Below are 25093 nucleotides of genomic sequence, written 5' to 3'. Positions count from 1 at the left end.
CCATGGCTGTTACGGAGCGATCTGTAATAGACCCTGTGATACACTGGGGTCCAAAAAAAATGGCAAAAAAAAACTTCAACCCGTCCACCCCGGACCTAAATATAAACAATCTCTCATCCTTTCCGTGTTATCTGTGTCCTCAATGCGCCAATCATGAAAATATATCTGCCATTAGTTACTGCTGAAATTTTTGTGTTGCAATGAATGGGTTTTGGTTAGTAGTTTGGGCCTAAAAAGATTCCATCACTGCCTTCCCCTAATATATCACTCCTTCTATAATAAGGCTTCAGCCATGAGTGTTAGTAACATTGCAGATTATTCATTCACCTTCATACTGAGCGCCACAGGATTGTCCATCAAATCTGTTCCCACAGAGGGAACTAATCCCCCTGTATTCTGTGTATGAGAGCCATGCATTACTGCTGCGTCCCACCAAGGGGTTAATTCCTTTCTCACGCCATATGCATGCGGCTGGTGCCCTAACCATGGCGAATGCCGCAGCGTAATCTGCTTTCCAGCCCAGCGCTCTGCACATCTATACACCCTGCCACGCACACATGCTCAACTCTAATCCCTCTCCTTGCCCTTAACTACCGATCACCAAAGTGCTTAATGCACAATTTAAGCTGGATCCACTCTAAAAACACTTTAATTGAGGAGCATTAAATGGTAAAATGATTAAAAAAAGATGATATAAATAAAATCCCAAAGAGAGGCTGAGCCCGGCATCTGCAGTGACGGGGAGGGGGGAGACCAATCTGTCTTGTGGCTTGTAAAGTTCTGAACATTAAAATCGAGAACATCTCGTGTGGCCGGGTCGTGGTGTTTAATACTCTCGTTTATCTGGATAGATGTTGGATTTACTCCTTTTAAACTAAAAAAAAAAAATTTCCTTTTTTATTTCCGCAAACACTGCCACCATTGTCCATAGGTTGTGTCCGGTACTGCAGCTTATCCCCCATTCAAACTGCAATACCTGCAGGAAAAAAGTGGCGCTTCTTTAGAGTAAATTGGAGAACGTTTCTAATCTTGGACAATTCCTTTAAATAAGATCTGTTACAGCAATTCCCCTTACATCTGTCATGTGTTTAGAGGAAATCTTCCTACTTCATGTTGGAATTTATACAAGGGTATGAACTAGAGAGTTACTTAGACTATATCTAGACGTAAACTATTACTGCACTTACTATATTCCATCTGTTTAAAAGGGGTTCCCCCGAGGTTGAAAAATATGACAGATTTCTTTGAAAAACAGCGCCACACCTGACCATGGATTGTGCTAGCATTGCAGCTCAGCTGTATAGAAATGAATGGATCTTGGTTGCAGTACCACACACTACCTATGGCCAGGTGTGGCGCTGTTTTTGGAAGAAATCAGCCATTTTTTTTTCCAACCTTCAACCTGTAACCTTTCAACCTTTGTAATAATGAAGTCACACCTTGTGCAGAATCATCAGTGTCTAGCTATAAAGGCTCCACGGCAACTACTTGTGTAGCTGAATTTCATCTCCATCTCCTTAGATCTCTTAATAGTAAATTGGATTCTCTTACCTTTAGAACATACTGACTGCATAGAGCATGATGAGCTGAGCGGGTTGTGTTACCTGCAGATAGGTCCTATCTGCAAACATCATCCTATAGAGCAGTGATGGCAAACCTTTTAGAGGCCGAGTGCCCAAACTATAACAAAGACCCGCTTATTTATCGCAAAGTGCCAACACAGAAATGTAATTTGTGATTTATACTCCCTTCTCTGTCAGTTTTCATTCATATCAGCACCTGAGGACACCAACAAAGCAGAAAATAGTCCCAGGTAGCGCTGTCACTTTAAAATAGCTCTGTGCACAGCAAGTCCTGGGCTGTCTGGGACTGCAGGAAGATACCTGGAGTCATCTCTGATGATGGCCTGAGTGCCCACAGAAAGGGCTCCGAGTGCCACCTCTGGCACCAGTGCCATAGGCTAGCCATCACTGCTATAGAGCTAGAGGGCCAATGAAGATTTTCAGTAGTACCCCATCAGCAGGCAGCATGTTATAGAGCAGGATGTGCTAAGCAGATTGTACATAGTGTCCTGTGTGCAGGGCTACTGTTATAGAGCAGGAGGAGCTGAGCAGTTTGTGCAAAATGTGCTATCTGCAAGCAGCATTTTCGAGAGGAGATTATACACCATGTTCAATCCGCTCTTCCTACTCTATAACATGTTTCCATCAGATAGGACTCCATATTGAACTTAAAGAGGTATTCCCACGAAGACAAGATTCTTAAATATACTCGGGATAACAAAATAGCACATTCTATAATTCATTGTTATTAACAAAAATATACTAAACTCCAGACGAAACCATACTTAAGGAGAACTTGGACAATGGAAAGAAGTGACTTACGACATTTGTGTGGTGTTTTTGAGACATTTGTAACAAATGTCTTAAAAAAAATAAATAAATAAATAAAAAGTTCTGCAAAACAATACCCATTTAACACAGGGAAAAAGTGATATTGATAAATTACCAAAGAAGCAGAAGGAAAAAAAGACAGACAAAAGCCAGTCAAAACAGAGATAAGATAAATGACCTCCATTCTCCTATCTGATGCTGCACTGTAGTGATGCGTGGTTCAGGAACGACACAAGCCGGCTCCCCTCAGTGAGCCAATGGCTCACTTAACCCTGCCCTAACGGGCTCACCACACCCCTTTTCACCCAATACAAATGGGTTTAATATGGTATAGAATGGGGTGATTGACTGGCCTGCAGCTCCCTATTATATATTTAATAGGGGGCCATTCAGGAGCCAGAAGAGTCGGCTCTTCTTAGTGAGTGGAGCCTAATGAGCCAGCTCACCAAGAAGAGCCGTAATACTGCACTGAGCTGCCCTTGCATTCCAGGAGGAGCTCACACTGACTGACTGCCTGCAAACAACACATCACTGCTTGAGGAGAGACAAGCTACAGACAGATCAGATCTTTATCCAGGGGAGAGGGAAGGAGGTATATAGTAGAGCTGTAGATGTGATGGCAGAGGGAAGAATGTCATGTGTAATATCCATCTCATGGATCTAATCTGTCATCTCTCTTTCTGTGTGTCAGATAATAGTGAATGTTCAGAGGCTACATAAGTGTAGATAAACCATGTACCCTGATGATCTAAGCATATTGTCAGCACAAAGTATCTCACAGCACTAGAGGGATCATGAAGTATCTGCTTAGAGAGAGTGATAGGAGCTAAAACAGCAATAAAACGGAGTAAAATTATAAAGTAAGTTATCTAAATAGTAAATAATAAAAGAATTTGAGAATTTTCTTTCATGGGCAGGGGGTCAATGGAAGTTTTTGCTCAGGAATTTTGCATAAGGAACAATTTAAGATGTCAGCTTGCAGGACATTAGTGAAATTGTGCTGTGTCAGTGCCGGGCCGCACATCTAGTGCTGAGTCAGGCTGGAGATGTACTTTTTATGACATAAAGGATTACACACACAAATACATTGAGAAGGAGCAGTGATCTAGTCTGCACTTCTGTAATGACATCAGGATTGTTCAGGCATCGGCTCGTAGCGCTGACTGCTTCCCTTTAAAGATTTAGCTTTATCAATTCTAATACTACATCGCTACATGAATAAAATTAGATTGCAATTTCTCTACATATACTTAAAGGGGTTGTTCAGGATTTAACAAAATTTTTATATCGTATAGGGTTCAGCTACACGCAGGCCACATGATAAACGGAATGGATCATTACTGATCTTTGATCGGCCTATCAGTGGGCGGTGACCAGCATTGGACCCCTGACAATCTCAAATGGGTCACCTATCCTTAATTTTCCAAACGCAAACATACATTTTAAAGGGGTTTGCCCATGAAAGAAAATTCTCAAATTTCCATCCCCTAGTGATGATTACACAAAGATAATTTTTAACCTTTTACTTTACAATTTTACTTGGTTTTATTGTTTTTTTTTTTAGCTCCTATCACTCAGAGATGGTCAGTGTAAGATTCCTGGATGTGGGCGGGGACTCTCTAAGCAGATAATTCCTGATCCATCTAGTTCTGTGTGCTGACAATGTGATTAGATTATCTGGGTACAAGGTTTATCTACACTTTCATTGACCTTCTGAACATTTAAAGAGCAATGAGACAGATCAGAGATGATGAGATCCATGAGATGCATATTACACACAATGACACCGTCCAACTGTGCTACATCTCAGCTACACACACACTATCAGATCTCCAGTGCCTCCCTCCCCATTCCCCCAGATTAAGAATTGATCTGTCTATAGCTTGTAGCTCACAATGTGATGTGTTGTTGTTTGCCGACAGGAAGTCGGTGGGTGTTAGCTCCGTCCTGGAATGCAATGGTGAGGCAGTGGCAGAGAAGAGCTCAGCTCCACAGGGTCACACAGAAAAGCATGATGGCTGCCGACCCTAAAGTTAGAAGATCCAGGGTTGGAAACCAGGGGCAACTGAAAATATGTACAGCCGGACTGATAGAGAACGGTTGGACTTATATGTGTGAAATGCATTTATTGGTAATAACAGTGAATTGGAGAATGTGTTATTTTGTTATCCTGAGTACATACAAGAAACTTGTCTTCGTGTGAATACCTCTTATAACTTCACAACATAACTGATAAGGTTTCATGCACGGCACAGCATTGCCTACAGTAACCCTGCACCAGGCCGGGTGCCTCCATGTATACACTGGGTTATCTTTCTGCCATGTACAGCATAGGAATGGGAAAGCCGCTACTTCTCTCAGCTCATTTGCATAACAATGCTCCCTCTTGACATTTGTACTTAGTAGTAATTATCTTCTATTGATTCGGACACCATGTGGCAGAATTTTACTGAACCATCCTGAAACGCTCGTCTGGAAGAGCACTTAGCATATTTAATTATGGACTATATTAGGACTAAAATAAAAAGTTCCCATGAAGGATGTTCTCAAGAGCCAATGTGATGGCAAAGTCATGAGTCAAACGTCACATAACCCGTGGCCACTTTTCATAGAAGCCAAAATGCTCTATAATAAGTGTCTATATCATTATACGTTTGTCAGAGGAGTTGAGGGGAACATTTATGTGGGACCCCCATCAGCCACTCTCTGGAGGTCCTAGCATAACCCTTCCAGGACCATGAATGTTTTTGGACCTGATACCCACAGTAACTTGTCACCTTATATTAGATAGCTTCTAGATTGTCATATATTTCTGTCAGCTCCTCAATCCCCTAGAATCTGAAGACCCAGACCCCTGTGTATGTGGAATACCTCAGGTTGTCACCGCGTTGGTCACTTATACAATCTTTAACAGGGTAAGTATAAGACCCTAATAAGATCACCCTTTAATGCCCTGTTAAAATTTGAAATTCACTGCAATGGAGCGGTGGTTCATGTGCCCTCTGGCTTCTGGAAGTTGAAGGGGGCCATGCAGTCATTACTGTATCCACACTCCGTCCATGATAACCACTCCCATATCAGTAATTGGAGGGGCATGTAAAAGACATCCAAATGCTCCTCCCACCATTGATATGGGAGTGGTTATTACAGAGGGGGTGTGCATGTAGTAATGACTGCATGGCCTCCTCTACCTACCAGAAGCCAGCAGGACATGAGACATCACAGGAAGTCATGACCAAATGCGGAATGCCAAACAGGTAAGTAGACGTGAGTGACCCTATGTAATTTGATAAGTGGCCAATCTCTCTAATTTTGAGGCTCTTCACAGAATTATACCTGTGCTTTTGGCCACACGGTAGCTGTTGTTTCAACGTCTAGTACACAGTCCTATATGTTCAATGGGCTCACACACATTGGACCCATGTAAGACCTGACTGCCCAAGGCACAAATCATAGAGAAGGTCCTATTCATGCCCGTATTGTCGGATCAGGCAGTCTTTTCTCCTGTCATCAGACCTCATATGCTGAAGACACATGGGCCACAAACATCGGACCACACTCGTAGCCTGAGAACTACCCCTGTGTGTGGTAAAATATAAGGGGCACGTAAGAGCTACGTAAAACCGCTATAGGCTGGAAAAGTAAATATTTCGAGTAAGAATTCTGGAGCATCTGCATTTAGCCATTCCTCTGCTATTCTTTCTTAAAGGGATCTTCAGGCCATTCAGTGGCTTCAGCAGACCAGGGGTCATCACTTGTAACAGGATGTGATGTTCAGTGCTCGGGCCAAGGCATCAGAACCGAAAATCTCTGCTACTGGGATTCAATCATTGCTGACTGTGCAGGACACACCCCACTGACCAGTAACACCCTATTTTCATATGTTTATAGAAGGAATAGCAGAGGAATGGTACAATCCAATCCAAAAGCTTCACAATTGGAAACCCACACAACGTGGTTAGACACGTAAGGTTTTTACAATTGACCTGTAGACTCAAATACGTTGATCTCACTATTTCATTTATTCAGAAACAAATGATTCTGTCCCACAACAAATGCTGCATTATAATGGGTATAGATTGTCGGTTGCATGTCAACTGATGGTCTGTGCCTCTTACGAAGGCTGGTGGATTTTGTTGGTTGGATCCATCTGATGTTTTCAAGTGGCAAGATGACACAAATACTCATGAGCATGAACTCTTGAGGATTGAGAAATGTGTGAGGACATGTCTCTTGATCGCCCAGGATTAGTTTGGGAGATTCAGAACCCACAAAAGTGCAAACATTCCAGTTTTTATATCAATACATTGTTGTACCGCGCATTGTCTATGGAAGCTCCTCCACTCACCCTCTCCATTTGTCTGGGTTTGGGTGCCCATGGTGTCAGTTTTGCAGGACTGTACAGTATGGAGGAGCAGAAATTTTGTCTTTCAGAGATTTCCAAAGGCTGAGTGTGGTGTCCGCAGAGTTTGGCAAACCCAATGATCATCTAGAAGGCCTGATCCCTTTTCTTTAAAATGGAGGATGGTCCATCTCATCTAACCAAGAACCTGGACTGGTTGGGAAGTCTGGATAACCCATGCTGCTTTCTGTGGAGATGTCAGAGGTTGGAGCAGCTGGTAGAGCTCGTAAAGGTGGGTGATTGAGAAGCCCTCCTGCATTGTCCATGTTGTATGGTAACCCATGGGATGGAAGGGATGAAATAGAAGAGGGTGATTGTGGAATATCATAAGGGCTACCGTCATGAAGTTCCTGGTAGGACTGTCCTGATGCATCTATTGTAAAGCCTCCATTGACAAGAGGCACATTCACAAGGTCCCCTCCTGTACTGTAAATACCAGCCGTAGATCCCAGTTCTGACAAAATCTGATCATCTGTGGGTTATAAAAAAAAATGTAAATAATTCAGACCAATAAAAATAACATACAACATAGTTTGTTTTTTCATTGTTTAGCATAGAATATCTGGTTGAAGTACAACTTAAATTAATGGAGTATGCAACAGATTTAGTTGCCTTATCAGTTCGAAGTATTTTGCTCTACCATAAAAAAAAAAAAGGATTAAATCTAATTTTTGACTGGGTCCTATTATGTTGAAGGAATGAAGAATTAGCATTGGGGGGGAGGGGGTTGGGGCCTACATTCTACATGTCAGTTATGGTGGACAGTATAAGACAAGCTAATTTAGATGAAAGTGGCGTCTATTTCCTATGACAGTGGTGGTGAACCTATGTCATGGGTGCCAGAGGTGGAACACAGAGCCCTCTATGTGTGCACCCAGGCTATGAACCCAGCACGAGTTCCCCAGACCAAGGCCTCCTCCTTTATTCCCAGGCATCCCAGAATTCACACCTCTCGCGTGACGTCACCTCCCTCTCCCATGCTCTCAGCTTGCATAATTAGCAGCCCGGAGCTCCAGACATCTTGTCCCCGCACTCCGGGCTGCTAATAATAATTTTTTTTTGTAAGTGATCCTGGCTGTCATGCTTAGCGGAGGACGGCGCTGAGATTGTATAGAAGAGGAATGAGGTGAATATCCTTAGATGAGTTTTTTTTTGTTTTTTTTTTAAATGGTTGATTTCCTTAATAAGTTTGTTTTTTGTTGTAGTTCGACACTTAGGGGCATATTTATCAAGTGTCTGAAAGTCAGAATATTTCCAGTTGCCCATGGCAACCAATCACAGCTCCCCTTTAAAATATTCATGAGCACTAGTAAAATGAAAGCTGAGCTGTGGTTGGTTGCCATGGGCAACTGGAAATATTCTGACTTTCAGACGCTTGATAAATCTGCCCCTTAGTCTCTAAAAAGTTCTCCACCACTGTCCTAAGGGACGATGAAGGGTTGGCAATCAAAATCCTTTTAATGTATTAGGCCTAAGGGACTCTAATCTGACAACACTCTTTGTCCCACTGCTGCTCCAGCTGATTATCTTACATATTTCCTCACACATTCCTCAGTATTCAGTGTATTTTTAAGCCCCCATGACCCAAACTATCTCTATATAGTAAAGTAGTGGAACAAAGTATAGATGAGGAAATTGCATTATAGTTCCTGACCAATTTCTCAATATAGAAAAATATCATTTTTTCTTTGAGATATTTTGTCTGGCTTTATTTTTTAAAAATGTGTCTATTAGAATAAAAATGAGAATGGATGGTGCGTTATCGCTATAGAAGTTGTATCTGGAATACAATACATGGGGAAAGGACTTGTGTTTCTAGGTAGTTGAATGTTGGCCAGGGGCGAGGTTCCAGGACAGTCTTAGTATGTCATTAAACATGACAAGTCACAGTATAAAGCTCTTCTTTATAGTATACTAAAGCATAGATATAATGAAGGAATTAGTCTGATATAAAATAATAGGCAGCGGCCTTGAATTATAAGCTGTTTAATATTCCACACGCACAAAAATCATCATAAACCAGCTGATGGCTGAACCGGAGCGATGATTAATCGTCCTTCTGCGTCCTTATTTATTTGATCAATTGCCTAGTTCACGGCCGTGTTTGACAAATGGACTGCAGGGAATACTACTCAGGTATTTACTGGAGATGGAGAGGGCTTTGTAACTAGCGATTGCTGTCAGCTCCGTTGTGGCTACAACTTTCCTGCAGCTCTGGAAAGTGGCCGACAAATACAAAGTTCATTACAATGCACTATATTTCATCACAACACAGCATGAACTCCCATAATTCACTGCAACTTTAAGGCTTTGGTGAATCGCTTTGCACTTTTTAAAATGGGCCGTCTTGAGTATTCCAGATGTTGCTTGATCCTGAGCCAGCTCCTGGCATCGGGAAGTTAATGGAGCGCTAGCAGAAATTTTTATAGTCGTTTATGGGTATTGAGCTATAGACGCTTCTATAACATTGAAAGGTCTCTGGGCTGGAGAGGAATAGGCTATACTTCACTTTTAAAGGGGAGGTATAGAATTCGAAAACATTGCACATTTTCTTTTAGAGGCAGTGCCATGGATTTACAAAAATGTAAAAGTAAAAAAAAGAAAGATACGAATGTCTTTGACTCCCTGCCGCCATATTCGTAAACTTAATTAGCCAATTACCTCTGTAGCTTAATTCACTGTCGCTGACACCACAGTCTTCCGTTGAACTTTCCTTGCCTGGCTTTCCTACCCGAGATTTCCTCACACTTTTGTAGAACTGCCCCCATCGCTGTCGGCCTGCATCTTTTTTCAGCCGTTTCTCTTTAGCTCTTCTGTTCTGGAACCAAACCTAAGGAGAGAACGGGTCATGTCACACAATGTATAGGAAATTAGGGGAAGAACACAGTGTTCTACAGATCGATGAAGGAAGCTTCTCATTATTTGCCTCGGTCTGATCTTTATTAAGGATGTTGCCAGGACTGAGACACTACATTCCTCATGTTAAAGTTTTGATCTTTTATGTAGCCTTGTATGAGAGACCTCCATGTTTATTGCTGATTTGACCCCTGCCATAGTTAAGAACTTGAAAAGAAACCTAAAAATGAGTAGGTTGTGTAGTATTCGGACTATGGAGCTCTCTGCTACAAGATGGTGTAATGAGTTTTAATATGGACAACTTCAAGAAGGGCCTGGATGACTTTCCGGAGAGCAAAAACGTCAATGGCTATGGGAACAAAAATTTTGTTAAAAGTTGATGCAGAGAGCTATACTGACTGCCATATTCGGGATGGGAAGGAATTTATAGGTTGGACTTGTTGGACCGATGTCTATTTTCAACATTATCTACTATAGTTCTGTGATAACATTCATCAATTTACTGTTATAGACCATGTAGCCCATATCCAGTCTTCAGTGGCCATGCTGTGGTGTACTGTAGGGGATATGCCAGATATTTCTGTCCACTGTTTTGGAGATCGGGTCAAGTGCTAACAAAGCGCTTCACATGATCTCGGAGAGCGGCGCCTCTTCACTGCTCTCTCCTGGCGCCCCATAAAGTATTTCTGCAGGACCCAGAGTGATGGCAGAAGCATGTGGGTGTAGTAGGGCTGTGTGTGCTTTGCTTGTGTGTGACCAACAGGGAATTTTAAATGGGATCAAATATGATTTTCGGGTTTTGGATGACGAAATCTGAGATGTGTCAAATAGTCCAGAAAATATGTGAGTTGCCAATATAGGTAGGTGATGTACCTGCACAACACGCATGTCCAGCCCAGTCTCGGAGGAGAGCTGTTCCCTCACATGGCGGGCTGGTTTTGGGGAGTTCTTGTAGGCGTTTTTTAGCGTCTCCAGCTGTTTAGCAGTTATCGTGGTACGAGGCCTTTTTGCTCCACCCTCTGAATCATCTGAATAATACAAAAAATGTCATTATTTCATTACATGGTTTCAAGGTTAATTTTCAAAGACCTTTAAAACATAGAATATTACATGTATCATATGAATTGTATGCACAGCCATGATGTCCTAATATAAATATCACCATCAACGTATCCTTCAGGGCTGTAGAGGATTGTAGATTTCCCATAGTCACCCAGTAAACCTGTCAGTAGACATTATCCAAAGTATATAGACTAAGAAAGCGTCTTTTATAACACACTGGGGTACATTTACTTACCTGGTCCCTGCGCGATCCCCGAGGTGCCTTGTCCGACGAGAATGAACTCTGCCGCTATTCATCAAGATCGTGCGTCCATTTTCCTGCATGTGTTGCTTCCCCGCACAGGTCCGCCAGAGTTCCCCTTCTTCTTCCCGGTGGATGTGAGTACATGTCTTGCGACACAATTTGATGTGTTAAATCCTGCGCGTAGTCCGAATCCATCAGATCATCCTACGGCCCGCCCACCGATTTGTGTCGCCTGGAAGCCGGCGCGATTGCGATTGTTGCACAAGTCGATCACAAGCGACACAATCCTGGACGTGATGCCCAAAAACGTCGGAAAACCTGGCGGAAATCCGGCTGCGGGACCTTAGTAAATAAGCCCCAGTATGTATATTAATGGCACCATTATGTGTATGTTTCCCTTTAACAGAAGTTATGATATATTTATGACCGGCTTCTTTTTTTTCTAATTCACCGATTGAATGTATCATAATTCACAAACTCTCCTCATCATTCACCAGTGTACATGACAAATAGCACATCTAGGAAGAAGCTCCTTCTATTACCAGAAAGTGCTGCTGCTCCGGCCTGATGCTGTCAGTGATGATGTCATGAAACCAATTACTACATTTTATTTCAATCAAACACTTGACTAAGAAATAGAAGGAGCTTAATTTATGTTCTGGGCACAAATAAGAGAACTGGCAGACTTAGATATTAACTATTAAACACATAAAACATTGCTAAATATTTAGGGTGAGGTTTCTTATATCATATAGATATAATATGATCAGTAGAAGGTATCTCTAGGTTAAGGCTGCCTTTATGTGTGCCATATTGGTATGGGGTAAGTGCCCTGTGGTCTCCAGAATGCACCCATCGTTGATGATCCCAACCTTGGGTGATCCTACTCAGCCATGAAAAGCTGGTGGAATTGTCATAATTCCCATCATAACAAATTGATGTCCATCATAACTTTATGAGGTGGTGATGGATGGTTAGCAGAGACATGTGTTCCATTGATACCATGACCTTACTCCAGCCATGGAGAAACAACGTCTGACAATTTCCACCAAACATTATTGTTATTAAAATGTCTTTGAGGCAACTCAGAATCAACCAGAGGTATTTCTGGAAAGGGTGCAGAAGATGCAGTTGCACCTTGGCTCAGGAGCCTAAGGCCATAAAGTGTCTATTCCCCATACTAAGAGAACAGAAGTGGTAGATAATAGGTACAATATCATCAGCCGACCAATTTCACTGTTGGTATGACCTATAATACACTAGGCTTTTAGTCCACAAACATTATAGTCAGAAGAACAGGCCAAAGTTGCCTCTGATCAAACCAATCTTGCTCCAAAGCCACCAAAGATCAGATATTTCTCCTATGACTTCCTACCTATATCTTTAGATGTCAGACATTGAAATGATATAGATTCTAGCATAAACACAGATCATTTCTCACCATTCTGCTTCGCAGTCTCATAATCCTCTTTACAGACTAGCCGGCCATCCTCCATAAGGTAGAACTCATCTCCAGTGGCCAGCTGTCGACTACAGATGATGCAGGAGAAGCAGTGTAGATGGTATACAAAGTCTTGAGCTTTCCGTACAACTTGGGTTGGAGGGATCCCCTGCTGACAGGCCGTACACTTGGTGCCAAATCGTCTAATAAAAGAATAAGCGCAGATTACTGGATAGAACGAACAATAAAACATAGTCAAGGAAATTCATCAATCCCAATTGGTTCTTTTTTGTTCCATTTTCTTTTCAACAATAGGGTATATGTCAAACTCTTGAGTCATTTGGAAATGTCCAAAGTTGCTATGTATGCTTTGTTTTGTGTTGAAAATCTGAATAAAGAAAGTTTAAAAAAAAAACAATAGGCTATATGTCTACTGGATTGAGGTGAAACTTTAGGCTTATATTGTGAGTGTTAAGGAGAAGACATTTATGTAAACAACAAATTTCCTTTAAAGTAAATCTATCATCAAAATCCATCATGATAAACCAGGGACATTACTCATAGATCCAGACACCGTGACTGTGGTTATCTTCTTATATTTGTTATCCATGGCCTCCTTCCATCTAAAATCAAAATTTTGCTAAAGAGCCAAAAAGGCTATGGTGGGCATTACCAGAGCCCCCCCCATGCTGCAGCTTTAAAGACTGTGTGCAGAAACAGGCTGCACACAGGGTGAAGTTGGCACCCGCACTTCAACTGGGTGGAGAAGAAAGGGTTGAACACTCCTCACCCCATCTCCATAGGAGCCAGGCTATGCGCACCCAGCTTGGTGACGGTGAGGTGATACATGTGACCGCACTGTGACTATGCACTATAGACCTCGGTGCCAGTCCTGAGCCAGCTGCCAATTTTGTTTCTAGCTCACAGCCACCATATACAGTCTTGTGTGGGAGCACTTCCCACTGTGTGAGATTCACCTAGAGCAGTGATGGCGAACCTCTTAGCGACCGAGTGCCCAAACTGCAACCCAAACCCCCCTTATTTTTCGTGCCAACCAAAAATTAAAGCAGTAACTTATTGCTCCCTGTTCTTCAACAACTTTTAATCAGATTGGCCTCCTGAGGACAGCAACACAGTAGAAAGATGGAAAATTTGCATCACTTAAGCTTCTTTCCAGTGTCCCTCTGTACACAAAGAATCCTCCAAAGATAATTTGGCCCCGTCTACTCATTCTCCCTCTCCCACAGGTCGAAGTAGCGAAGTAAGTATCAATATATGTCTGAAAGCAGCATCTTTTAAGTGGCTTGCAACTGCAGGAAGATTCTTTGAGTCCTATCTGGTGTGCTGGGGCGATGGCCCGGGTGCCCACAGAAAGGGCTCTGAGTGCTGCCTCTGGCACCCGTTCGCCACCACTGACCTAGAGGGTCAGACAGTGTAACATCCTGTGAATGTGCAGTACAGAGGAGCTTTGGTAACTCCCCTAGAGCCCTTCTGGCTTATTAGCATAATTTTAAATGTTGATTTTAGAAGGAAGGAGGCCATGGATAACAAATAGAAGAACATCACCGTCATCGTGCCTGGATCGATGGGTAAGTGTATCTGGTTTATCATGATGGATTTTGATAGTAGATGTACTTTTAGATATATCCAATAGGCAACAACCTTTGAGACTTTATTACTTGTGACCATGAAGTATTGATCATGACTGTTGTAGACTTGACCTGCTGACTGATGGGACCCGTTGACGTGATGTGCGTTGGGGCGTCCTGACTTTACTCCATTGGTAGAGAAGAAAATGGATCAAGTTGCTGAATTTCTCTCTTATCATAGTTTGTACAAACTGATTTTTGGAAGACACAGTAGCTGTCTGCTATAAAGTTGTCTCCTGACTACGTAAAGTTTTATAGGCAGCATGAGCCCCACTCATCTCCTTTTCTATAGTTATTTTATAGTGACCAAAAATATATTTTTTGAAAGTAGCAGCACCAGGTCCTTCTGACACCTAGGAGCACATCATTTTTTTCAGATAAACAAGACCTAGAGAGATGTGACTGAGACCATACAATACGTCCATAGTCCAGCAGAAAAGCAAATGTATCATATACTGAAGCGAAACATTTCTAAACATTGCAAACAAAGTAATTCTTCAACAAGCTCTGCTTTACATAAATTATACAATATAAATTAATATATAAAAGCGGTCCCCTACTTAAGAACACTCGACTTACATACGACTCCTACTTACAAACGGACCTCCGGATATTGGTAATTTATTGTACTTTAGTCCCAGGCTACAATAAACAGCTGTAACAGTTATCACAGGTGTCTGTAATGAAGCTTTAGTGTTAATCCTGATTCTTTTGACAACCCAACATTTTTAAAATCCAATTGTCACAGAGACCAAAAAAGTTCTGGCTGGGATTACAATGAAAAAATATACAGTTCCGACTTACATACAAATTCAACTTAAGAACAAACCTACAGACCCTATCTTGTATGTTACCCGGGGACTGCCTGTAATTAAATTGAATTTCATCATGAAATGAACAATTATATGGTCCAGCACAGTGAATAAGAAAAATGTAAAATCTATAAACCCCTCCTGCTGCATTCGTGACTCGGGGTGTCCGAATTCCTGCTGCTCTGTACTTCCTAATGACATCCCAACAAAAGGGGTTAACTAGCTGTGGCTGATCAACTTTACAGCCACCAATTGGCTGCTGCGATGACTTGTCCCCATGTCCAAACGTCACTGGACAGGACAACTACATATCAAGTATAAATGTTTTCTTTTAATGTTAACCAGAGAGCTCAGTCATATTTCATATCAATATTTAAAGAAAAAGAACTACTTTAATGCCCAACATCTGCCATAATAGTATGGTGGAGCTTTTGTAAGGCTATAAGGAGTGGGCAGATGGGCTGCGCTCTTCCCATTCATAGCCGGTTTAACAGCTCTGATTAGGGATGAGGCTCTGGTTCGTCGAACATGACCAAGCCTGATCATGAAAGTTCGGTATGGGTCCAGGGTTTGGGTATACAAACCTGAATGTGTACTCCCACCAGTAACACCCTTGATCAGTGCTGGCACCGTTCACAGATGTTACCCTTTAAATGCCACTAGTACTAAAATACCAGCAGATTTAGATGTGGACGTCATTTAAACATTCAGCACACACAATTGGTGCCAGCGACGATTACAGGCGTTACTGGGGGGAGGAGGGGGAGCCTGAACGCTGAACCCCAACCAGGACTTCTAACTAAACATTGCAGGTTTGGATCCACTCATCCACTCATCTCTAGCTCTGATTGGTCCTGGTACCAAGGCACCAAAACAGTCCCTGGACACGACCATCTTGTATTTGATCAACACTTCAGCGGGGGAAGACAATTGCTTTCTGTGACAGAGGGCTCTCGGAGGCTCCCATGGCTGTAGTTTCACAAGGTAGGTTATAGTAGGGGTGCAGGATATTTACAATATACTATACTGCTGTAGTATTGCATTATACTGTATGAACAATCAAAACCTCTAAGCCTATCAAATACTAAAAAAAAAAAATCATACATACAAACATAAAAATCATAAAGATTTTAGGTATCTCTATATCCTAAAATGGCAAATCCTTTCAAATTTAATATAATTATCCTACACACTAAAAATATAAAAATAAAAAATATGTACAAATGCCAGAATTGGCGTTTAGGGGATAAAAGTTAATACATTTCTACTAGCTATAGCTCTCCTGAACTCCAGAGCTCTGCTTGTGAGCGATCCTATTATAAGAGGGAATATTTCTTTCTTAAAGTATAGAGAGATCATATGATAAGGACGTCCCTAGGAACCCCGGGTCCAGGCACAGACGAGGCGTCGAGGCTCAAAGACGTGGATAGAAATGTTACCTCCTATCGATACAATGAAGTCTTTGGTTGTAAGCAGGAGTAATAGTAAACAGCCTAAAAATGGAAAATTCTGGAGTTAATGGCTGCTGTAATATAAAAGTATTTCTTGACTATTGATTGAGAAAATGCTAATTCACGGTGACAGGGCCGCTTTAAATGTAATTAAGCCTAACCCCGGAATAAATGTTCCTGACTGTTAAACTTGGCGACTGTCTCCGAATCCTTCCAAGCTTCTTGACATTCTAAGCATCAAGACGCTGACGGCTTCCAGCTATCTCACTACTTCCAAGGATAAAGCCTGCATTGCTGGGATTACATTCTCAAGGCTGTGGAGAATCTGTTCAGTAACAAGGGCCATTTGAGTATCAGTATTAGACTATAACAAACACAGCCTATAAATATCGGAGCGCTATCTGCCGCTCTGCAGCGATGATTACAGAGGTTAGGGTGACCATCAGCGAGGGAGGGGCGCCAACACCACAAGATTGCATTAAATATTCTGTGTCATAGGGCACAGCTGGGCTTAGACTGATTGTGAATGCCAAAGACCATGGACTGGGCCGGGCGATGCTCAGTCTTTGTATATAGGTGAAAGGCTGAAACACCCCTTGGAATATCACGTCTGCTCTGTCTTGTTGGTGCAAGGATGCGTCTCCTTTTGAGCGCTCTCCAGAAGACCATCATCTAGGACCACAAATATAAGAGTGAGGTCACCTATACAGTATTTTATACATATTAGGCCGTTTTCAGTGGTTGTCTATGTTGCACTCAGGAAAGACTATGGTAAGGAAACAATAATTATAATACATCCTTAGTAATTGCAACAGCCTGTAATACTCATTGGGGTGGGGCATTCATCAACTTTGGTGCAGGGTCCGTGTTTTTGGCGCACAAATTGTGAGGTAATTTACACTAAGACGTTAGATTGTGGCGCAAGGGGTTAATGAATTGGCGCACAGCCGAAAAAGGTTAAGAACTCTTGCCACATTCATGAAGGTGAAATAGAACTCCGAACACCAGCTTTTAGCTCATCTGTGCATGCAAAATTGTGCCAAAAACAGCGTAGGGAACATAGAAATGTAAGAAAAGTGTAGGGATTAGCAAGCTGCGCCTTAATAGAGCGACCAAAAATTTAAAAAAAGGAGCTCTATTTAAGGCGCTGAATATTGAATATAGGCGCACATTGGGAAAAAGAACTGTCAAAAAACTGGCAATGGTCCAGAAGTCTGTTGTCCGATATCTAATTCATCCCTATTACTGGCATACCTGTCACCCAGTAGATTTTCTCCCGCTCTGACAAGGGCAGTCCCACACTTGCCCTGATCGCTATCCCTAGTTAGAGGTAGGGTGCCCCGATAGAAAACTTTACAAATAAGACAAAAAGATGTTTCATCCATCTCATATCCTAGTGACATCACTGGGATAACCCATTTAAATCTTGCTTTGCATAGTGGTTATACTTGGTATTGCAGCTCAGCTTTGGAATGAGTTGCCCACTGATCATGTGATGAATGGACGTAACACATCAGTCCTGTGGAGCAACTGCATCCAGTAGATGATCAGATGTCAGAAAAGCACCTTTAACATTTGTGGATTTGTGATAAACTGGTTGCGTCGGTGAAACAGCAATGTTTGAGTCCACGGCAGCACAGTGTTTACTGAACCCCGGTATCGGGGTGTGGAGAGACCCACAGTTTGGGCTGGGAACCCACATAGTTATCCAAGGAAAGCGATGCCGTGCATCTAAGTTTAAAGCATATGGATAATCCAAGGGGGCATTATATCAGTGCGATGTAGTGGTGTAGATAGATAGATAGATACAGGCCCCAGCACCCGGCTTATCCGGGCAAGTTCCGGGGCCCCGGGGTGCTGGAGGGGCCCACTCGGGCCCCCTGGATCAATTGTACCAGTATCGCTTTAAGACACTGGTACAAATGATCACCATCCGGCTCGTGTAGTTTTCTGCTTCTATGCTGCGCTCGTTGGGAGTGCAGCATAGAAGCAGAATCCGAAACTCACCTGTCCTCGTTCCCCCGAAGCGGCGCTCAGCACTGTATGCGACGGCTCTGAAGCCGGCACACATGATGACCTCATCGGATCACGTAAGCCGGCTTCAGAGCCGGTGCGTACAGCGGCCGTATGCGGCTGTTTCTGCACTGCTTTGGGGGAACGAGGAAAGGTGAGTCTTTTTCCTTTCCCGGAGGGGGGCAGTGTGGGGGGATACAGTGTAGCTTGAGGGGGGGTGCAGTGTGTGTACAGGAGGGGGGGCAGTGTAGCTGGAGGGGGAGGGGGGCAGTGTAGCTGGAGGAGGGGGGTACAGTGTGTGTACAGGGGTTGGGGGGGGCAGTGTAGCTGGAGGGGGAGCAGCATAGCTGGAGTGGGGGTCCAGTGTGTGTACAGGGGTTGGGGGAGTAGTATAGCTGGTGTGGGGGGATACAGTGTGTGTACAGGGGGAGAGGGGGCAGTGTGGCTACTGGAGGGAGGCCCACTGAGGCTCTATCGTCCACGGGCCCACTAAAACCTGGAGCCGGCCCTGGATTGATAGATAGATAGATGGATAGATGGATAGATGGATTGATAGATAGATAGATGGATAGATGGATAGACTTTATATTCCTAGCATTGTGACACTAGCAGGGATAATCATCAGATCACCTTCTGTCCTGAGCTCTCATTTACATGTGAATGCCATCAGTATTATGAGTGATGATCTTAGGATTTATTCTCATATTAGGATCTGTCTATGGTGGCAGGAACATTTACTTTGATTGAATAACATTACATAAAACTGCTGTCGGCCACTTAACGTAAGGTCAATATAAAATGTCTCAGGAAAACCTTTATTATCTCAGTAACAAAAGGGAATATTACACCATACCCCAGAAAGAAATAGATAAGAGGCCTATCTTTTAGGAACTTGTGAACATGGCCACCACGTTTCCACATGGGAAGGTGGTCATGTAACATATTACAGAAGACCAGATTTATCTCAGAAATTCCAACTATAAGATTTCTTGCGGTTACAGATATCATTGCAGAGATTCTCCATAGTTACTAATGCAGGTTTATAATTATTGCATCCAATACTTTCGGATCTGTGTTCAGAACCATGGACAACATATTGAGCATGTCAAATAGCTGTGCATCACAGGGAACGTTCCCAGTTGTTTTTGCAACTTTCTGTGTTGATAACCTTTAAACCACAAGAGATATTACAGCTATGTCTGAGGCTTTGTTATGTTGACCACATTGGATCTCATTGGAAAACCTTGCACCTTGATCTAATAAGGCAGCTTTCAAGATGGCGTCCATGTTCTGGACAGTCAGACAGATATTCCTCCTGACATCCCATACACACACCCTAATTTGGCACAAATACAAAGAGTGAAGAAAGACTCCAGACATCATCATTTGTCAGGAGGAAGAGTTGTATTGGTGATCAACATAGAAGTTCATATACATATTGGGGGGGTAGAGTAGATGCATGTTTTTTTGGTACATATTTGGCGGATTATGAAGTTATAATGAAAGTGCATTGATAGAATAAGAGACTTTGAAGTTACTGTATCAGATACCGAATCAATTATCAGTTCACTTCCAGTATTTTTCTAGAGAATTAGATTATATTAGCAGATTTGAGATTTTGATATAAGTCTTGGGTATTTGTTCACTTTCGTATGTATTATATTTCATGAATAATTATTGTTTATTATGTACTGAACTATATTGTTCTTATTTGTATTTAATAAACATTTTTGATTTAAAAAAAAATATATATAAGTTCCAGCAAAGTCTAGACAACTTTTCTCTGTTTCGTTGTTCTATATCTATTTCAGCATCAATAACTGCCTTTCATAGTCACATTTCTAATTACAAACCATACAAAACAAAATGATATAGATCTCCCGACTTTAACTGAATCAATGAAAAAAACAACATTATCTGAACAACATTATTTGACATTTACAACAACACATTGAACCCCAGTGACCATAATGAGTCTGCAATGCAGGGTTCCAGATAGTTCATCAGTCTCACAGAATTAGTCTTTGGGGGTCAATTATGTTAGTTTTTTTCTTTTCTCTCTCTCTCTCTTCTACTTGGAACTTATTTTGGTGCATTTGCAAATTTGCACAAAAATTTGCAACTTTTTCACACACCGTGAACAAGTTATTTAATGTTGCACCTGATCTCAGAAACCTAGACCTGGACCTATGAAAAATTCTTTGTGCAAAAAACCCTCCTAAGCAGGTGTAGGAGAATATTTAGAAGGTGTTGCTCAAAAATTTGAGATGTTTGTGCGACTTTTGCAAAAAAAAAATACAAAAAAATCTTGCAAAAAGCCAACAGACCGATGCCAGATACATCACACTCTAAGATAAATCATACAAAACCTTCCCAAAAAAAGGTGAAAATGTCCAGACACTAACAGAGTACTAAGTCTCGGAAAGAGGGAATTAAGTTAACAGTTTTTGTGTCTTCAGTCTATAATATGGGGGGATTTATCAGAGTCTGTGCGCCAGAATCTTAATGTACAACCTCTTAAATAGGTGCAGGTAATACACAGGTGGGCATGGAGGTGCGTGATGGGGGCAAGGCCAGCGACTCAGTGGTCCGGCACGGGGTATTCCTCCTGCACCTGCACACTACCCATAACCTGCGCAAGTTTCTGCTGAAGGCTAAGGCGCTTTCCTACGGAAGCTAGAAATGCCAGTGGTGCAACCTCAGACAGATTTATCAGGAGGTCAAAGCCTCCTGATAAAACCTGTGGGTGCCAGGGGCAGGGATTACACCATGTGTTGGTGCACCATGTACCAGTATATGATAAATCCCCCCATAGTATTCTATAGAAACGCATAAATATGTTGTGGCACATTTATCATCCGCAGGGGCCTCCAGCACTCACCAGAACTCATCAGGGGGCTCCTGCCTCCTGAACAATCCAACATAGCTCAACGTCACTGGGTCAGACCTGGAGTAGAATTTCCATAGCCCGTGCCCGAACAGACAGTAAATAGGCAGTGTAATGGCCCACTGAATGACCCGGAACCACATCCTCCATGCTTTCAGGCGTACAAACTGTGATAAATCCCTGCCATTGTATGGTGCTGAAGTGCCAGTTTTTAACAGAAAGGGGGTTTACCAACATCACAAGAAAACCTCTGGAAGGTAAGTTCAGCAGATGTGGTCAATGATTGTTCGCAGCGGACTATAAACTGTACACTGTCAATTATTGCACGTAAACATCTCCATACAGTGCTCCTATAATACTGCCATACAGCACTCCTATAATAGTGTAATACAGTGCTCCTATAATACTGCCATAAAGCGCTACTATAATACTGCCATTCAGTGCTCCTATAATAGTGTAATACAGTGCTCCTATAATACTGCCATAAAGCGCTACTATAATACTGCCATTCAGTGCTCCTATAATACTGCCATACAGTGCTCCTATAATACTGCCATAAAGCTCTACTATAATACTGCCATAGAGTGCTCCTATAATACTGCCATACAGTGCTCCTATAATACTGCCATAAAGCGCTACTATAATACTGCCATTCAGTGCTCCTATAATAGTGTAATACAGTGCTCCTATAATACTGCCATAAAGCGCTACTATAATACTGCCATTCAGTGCTCCTATAATAGTGTAATACAGTGGTCCTATAATACTGCCATAAAGCTCTACTATACTGCCATAGAGTGCTCCTATAATACTGCCATACAGTGCTCCTATAATAGTGTCATATAGTGCTCCTATAATACTGCCATACAGCGCTCCTATAATACTGCCATACAGTGCTCCAATGATACTGCCATACAGTGCTCCTATAATACTGCCATACAGTGCTCCAATGATACGGTACTTCCATAAAGTGCTCAAATTATAGAACCATGCTGTGATCCTATAATAGCACCATACATGGTCCCTATAATAGCATCATCAAATGCTCAAATGGACCCAACATACATTCCTAAAATGATATTACCATTCAATACCCAATGTATAGTGCTCAAATAACAGTGCCATGTAGAAAGTAGACTAATTACAATGCTGTATACACAATATTAGCATTTATGGGGGTCACAGGCCTCTGGTAGCAGGTTATCAGCAGGACCATTTCTGCATCCTATGTAGTCATAGCATTCACAGACTACACTACAGTGATAGTCATTTGAAGGATTAAACATATTACAACACTAAAGCTAACGCTACAATAAGAGTGCTCTAAATAGAAATATAAAAACTTCAAAACTTTGAGAAACTTAAAAAAAACTTTTTAGACACATATCCTCCTATATACAATGCATATAATGGCCCTTAACATACACTCAATCAATGATTCCATGTCTACCGTATGAAATGCAGGTGATACAGCAGAATTATTCAAATTTTCAAAATCTTAGAAAAAATTTTGAGTTAGTAAATTTTTAGTGAGCGAACAGATCTAAAGACTAATAATGTATTACGGCGTTTTCCGTCTATTTCTTGTATAAACAATCAAAGTTGCAGAAATGTGATTAAAGGTTTGGAACTTACTTGAAGAAGTCGTCTTTACAGTAAACATTTCCAGCCCGGGAGAAGCAGCGCTCTGCCAGGGGTACCTGGCACTCGCAGCACTTAAGGCAAGCGCTGTGCCAGTGCCGGTCCAGAACCTTCAGGATGAATTTATCTAATATGTGCTCGTTGCATCCTGAGCAGCGCGGGATCTCTGCAAAAGAGAAAGAGCAAAGACAAGCAGCCATAAGACAAGTACTGGAATACGTCTGACAGTAAACATATGCAAATTTCCATCCTATTTACAAATTGATCCCCAAGAACTGACTTCAGAGCAGTGGCTGCTGGGTAAAGGGATGGGGACTGTTTCCGATATTAATTTAAGAATCCACATCTATGGATTTAGGCAGAAGCTCCTGGTGCAACATTCGTAACTATTATATAATAATACTAATTCCATTATTTATATAGCGCATACAGATTTCGCAGCACTACACAGACATTGCCAAATCAGTCCCTGTCCCCAATGAGGATCACAATCTAATCATTGTGTTGTATGTTTTGGAGTGTGGGAGGAAACCAGAGGAGGACCCAGAGGAAACCCACACAAACACGGAGAGAACATACAAACTCTTTGCAGATGTTGACCTGGATGGGACTTGAACCCAGGACCCCAGGACTGCAAGGCTATAGTGCTAACCACTGAGCCACCGTGCGGCAAATAAGATGGATCATGGACCCCAGCAAATGATAATGCTGGTAAGTATCATTATGTGGAAGAGCAGCCTCCAGGTTACAGGGCCCCATGTGCTATCCCTGCACTCCCTATGTAGGATAAGTAGATTGATCCCTATTTATGTAACTGGATGTCAGCTTATACCCCTCTGATCACCTGCATTGATTTCTATGACCGATGGCCTTTTGATATGAAACAATAACCCCCATCCCATACTATATACAATTTTTCCAGCAGCCTCTAGGCACCAGAATCTTTACATGGGATTGTCCATAAAGAAGAAGGATCCGTCCGCTGCACATCAGGTACTGTAGCTCTGCTCCAATTAACTTGTATAGGAACAAAGCTGCAGATCCCAGTAAGGCCACTATTCTCAGGATATGTATTGATCAGCCGTGTCATCCAGAATATTAGACCTCAACCAATAAGATACTGGTTGTCCAGGGGCTCAGAAATACCCTCTAAGGATAAAGGAAATCCACCAGCAGAATGAAGCCTAATAAACCAGGGGCACTTACTCATACATCCAGGCACCATGACTGTGGTAATTTTCGTACACTTGTTATTCATGGCCTCCTTCCTTCTTAAATCAACTTTTAAAATTATGCTAATGAGGATGCCGTTTCGACATTGAAATGCGTTGCCTTACAAACAATAAAAAAAAATATAGAAAAGAAACCTTTACTGAATTTCATCTACTACTATTTCCTGCCTTTGGTGTTGAGCGCATCTATTTTTCAAGCCCAATTTTGTATTCCTATTCCCCCTCAAATATATGCTAATGAGCCAGAAGGGCTTGGTGGGATGTAACCAAAGCCCCTCCTTGCCACAGCTTCACATGCTGTTACACTGCTTCACCATCCCCCATGCTCCACCGGCACTTCCCCCCTCCCTCTGCTTGCTGTATTCTCACAAAGAGGGAAAAAGGCAATGCTCCTTCACAGTTTAACAGCCTATAAATATGCAGCATTGAGGGGCTCTGGTAACACCTACCAGAGCGCTCGTGGTTCATTAGCATAATTGTAAAGATTGATTTTAGTAGGAAAGAGGCCATGGATAATAAATACAAATATATTTCCACAGTCATGGTGCCTGGATCTATGAGTAAGTTCCATGGTTTATCATGATGGATTTTGATGGTAGATTTCCTTTAAATATGTTAACAACTTCAGTATCTTTCATTCTTAATGAAATTATATATTAACAAATATCTCACAGCACCAGACACAGCATTCATCCACTGTTAGTTCTTGCCTTAGTGTCTCTGTTACAATACATATCAATGACAATTTAAGACAGAGTCTAATGGCACAGTACCACAGTATACTGCTACAATACGTTCCATAGTAATCCAAGACAATTTCCGTTAAGAATTTTTAAGAATATTCTGTTTTGTATGAAAAATCTGCTAAATTCTGTTTCATGGGGCATAATGATAGGACACTATGTACACTGTGCTCAGCTCCTTCTAGTCTATAACATGCCGATTGCAGATAGGACACAATATAAAATCAGTTCAGCTCCTTCTGCTCTATAACATGCTGCTTGCAGATA

General features: G+C 42.0%; 1 protein-coding gene across 1 annotated transcript in view; it reads right to left on the bottom strand.

Annotated features, from left to right (window-relative positions):
* Window positions 1-6392: 6392 nt before the first annotated feature.
* The window catches only part of LHX4 (LIM homeobox 4), a 35522-nt gene continuing 16821 nt past the window's right edge, over window positions 6393-25093 (bottom strand). Inside the window, exons 2-6 of the mRNA XM_072126754.1 lie at window positions 22846-23017; window positions 12399-12601; window positions 10525-10679; window positions 9457-9625; window positions 6393-7267 (exon numbers count right to left, since the gene is read on the bottom strand). Coding sequence (XP_071982855.1) covers window positions 6906-7267; window positions 9457-9625; window positions 10525-10679; window positions 12399-12601; window positions 22846-23017 — 1061 coding nt within the window. The 3' untranslated portion in view covers window positions 6393-6905. The remainder of the gene's footprint in view (window positions 7268-9456; window positions 9626-10524; window positions 10680-12398; window positions 12602-22845; window positions 23018-25093) is intronic.

Source organism: Engystomops pustulosus, chromosome 10 (genome assembly GCF_040894005.1).
Source record: "Engystomops pustulosus chromosome 10, aEngPut4.maternal, whole genome shotgun sequence".
Classification (NCBI taxonomy): Eukaryota; Metazoa; Chordata; class Amphibia; order Anura; family Leptodactylidae; genus Engystomops; species Engystomops pustulosus.
The sequence above is the reverse complement of the archived record's forward strand: the minus strand, read 5'-3'. Positions and strand labels throughout refer to the sequence as shown.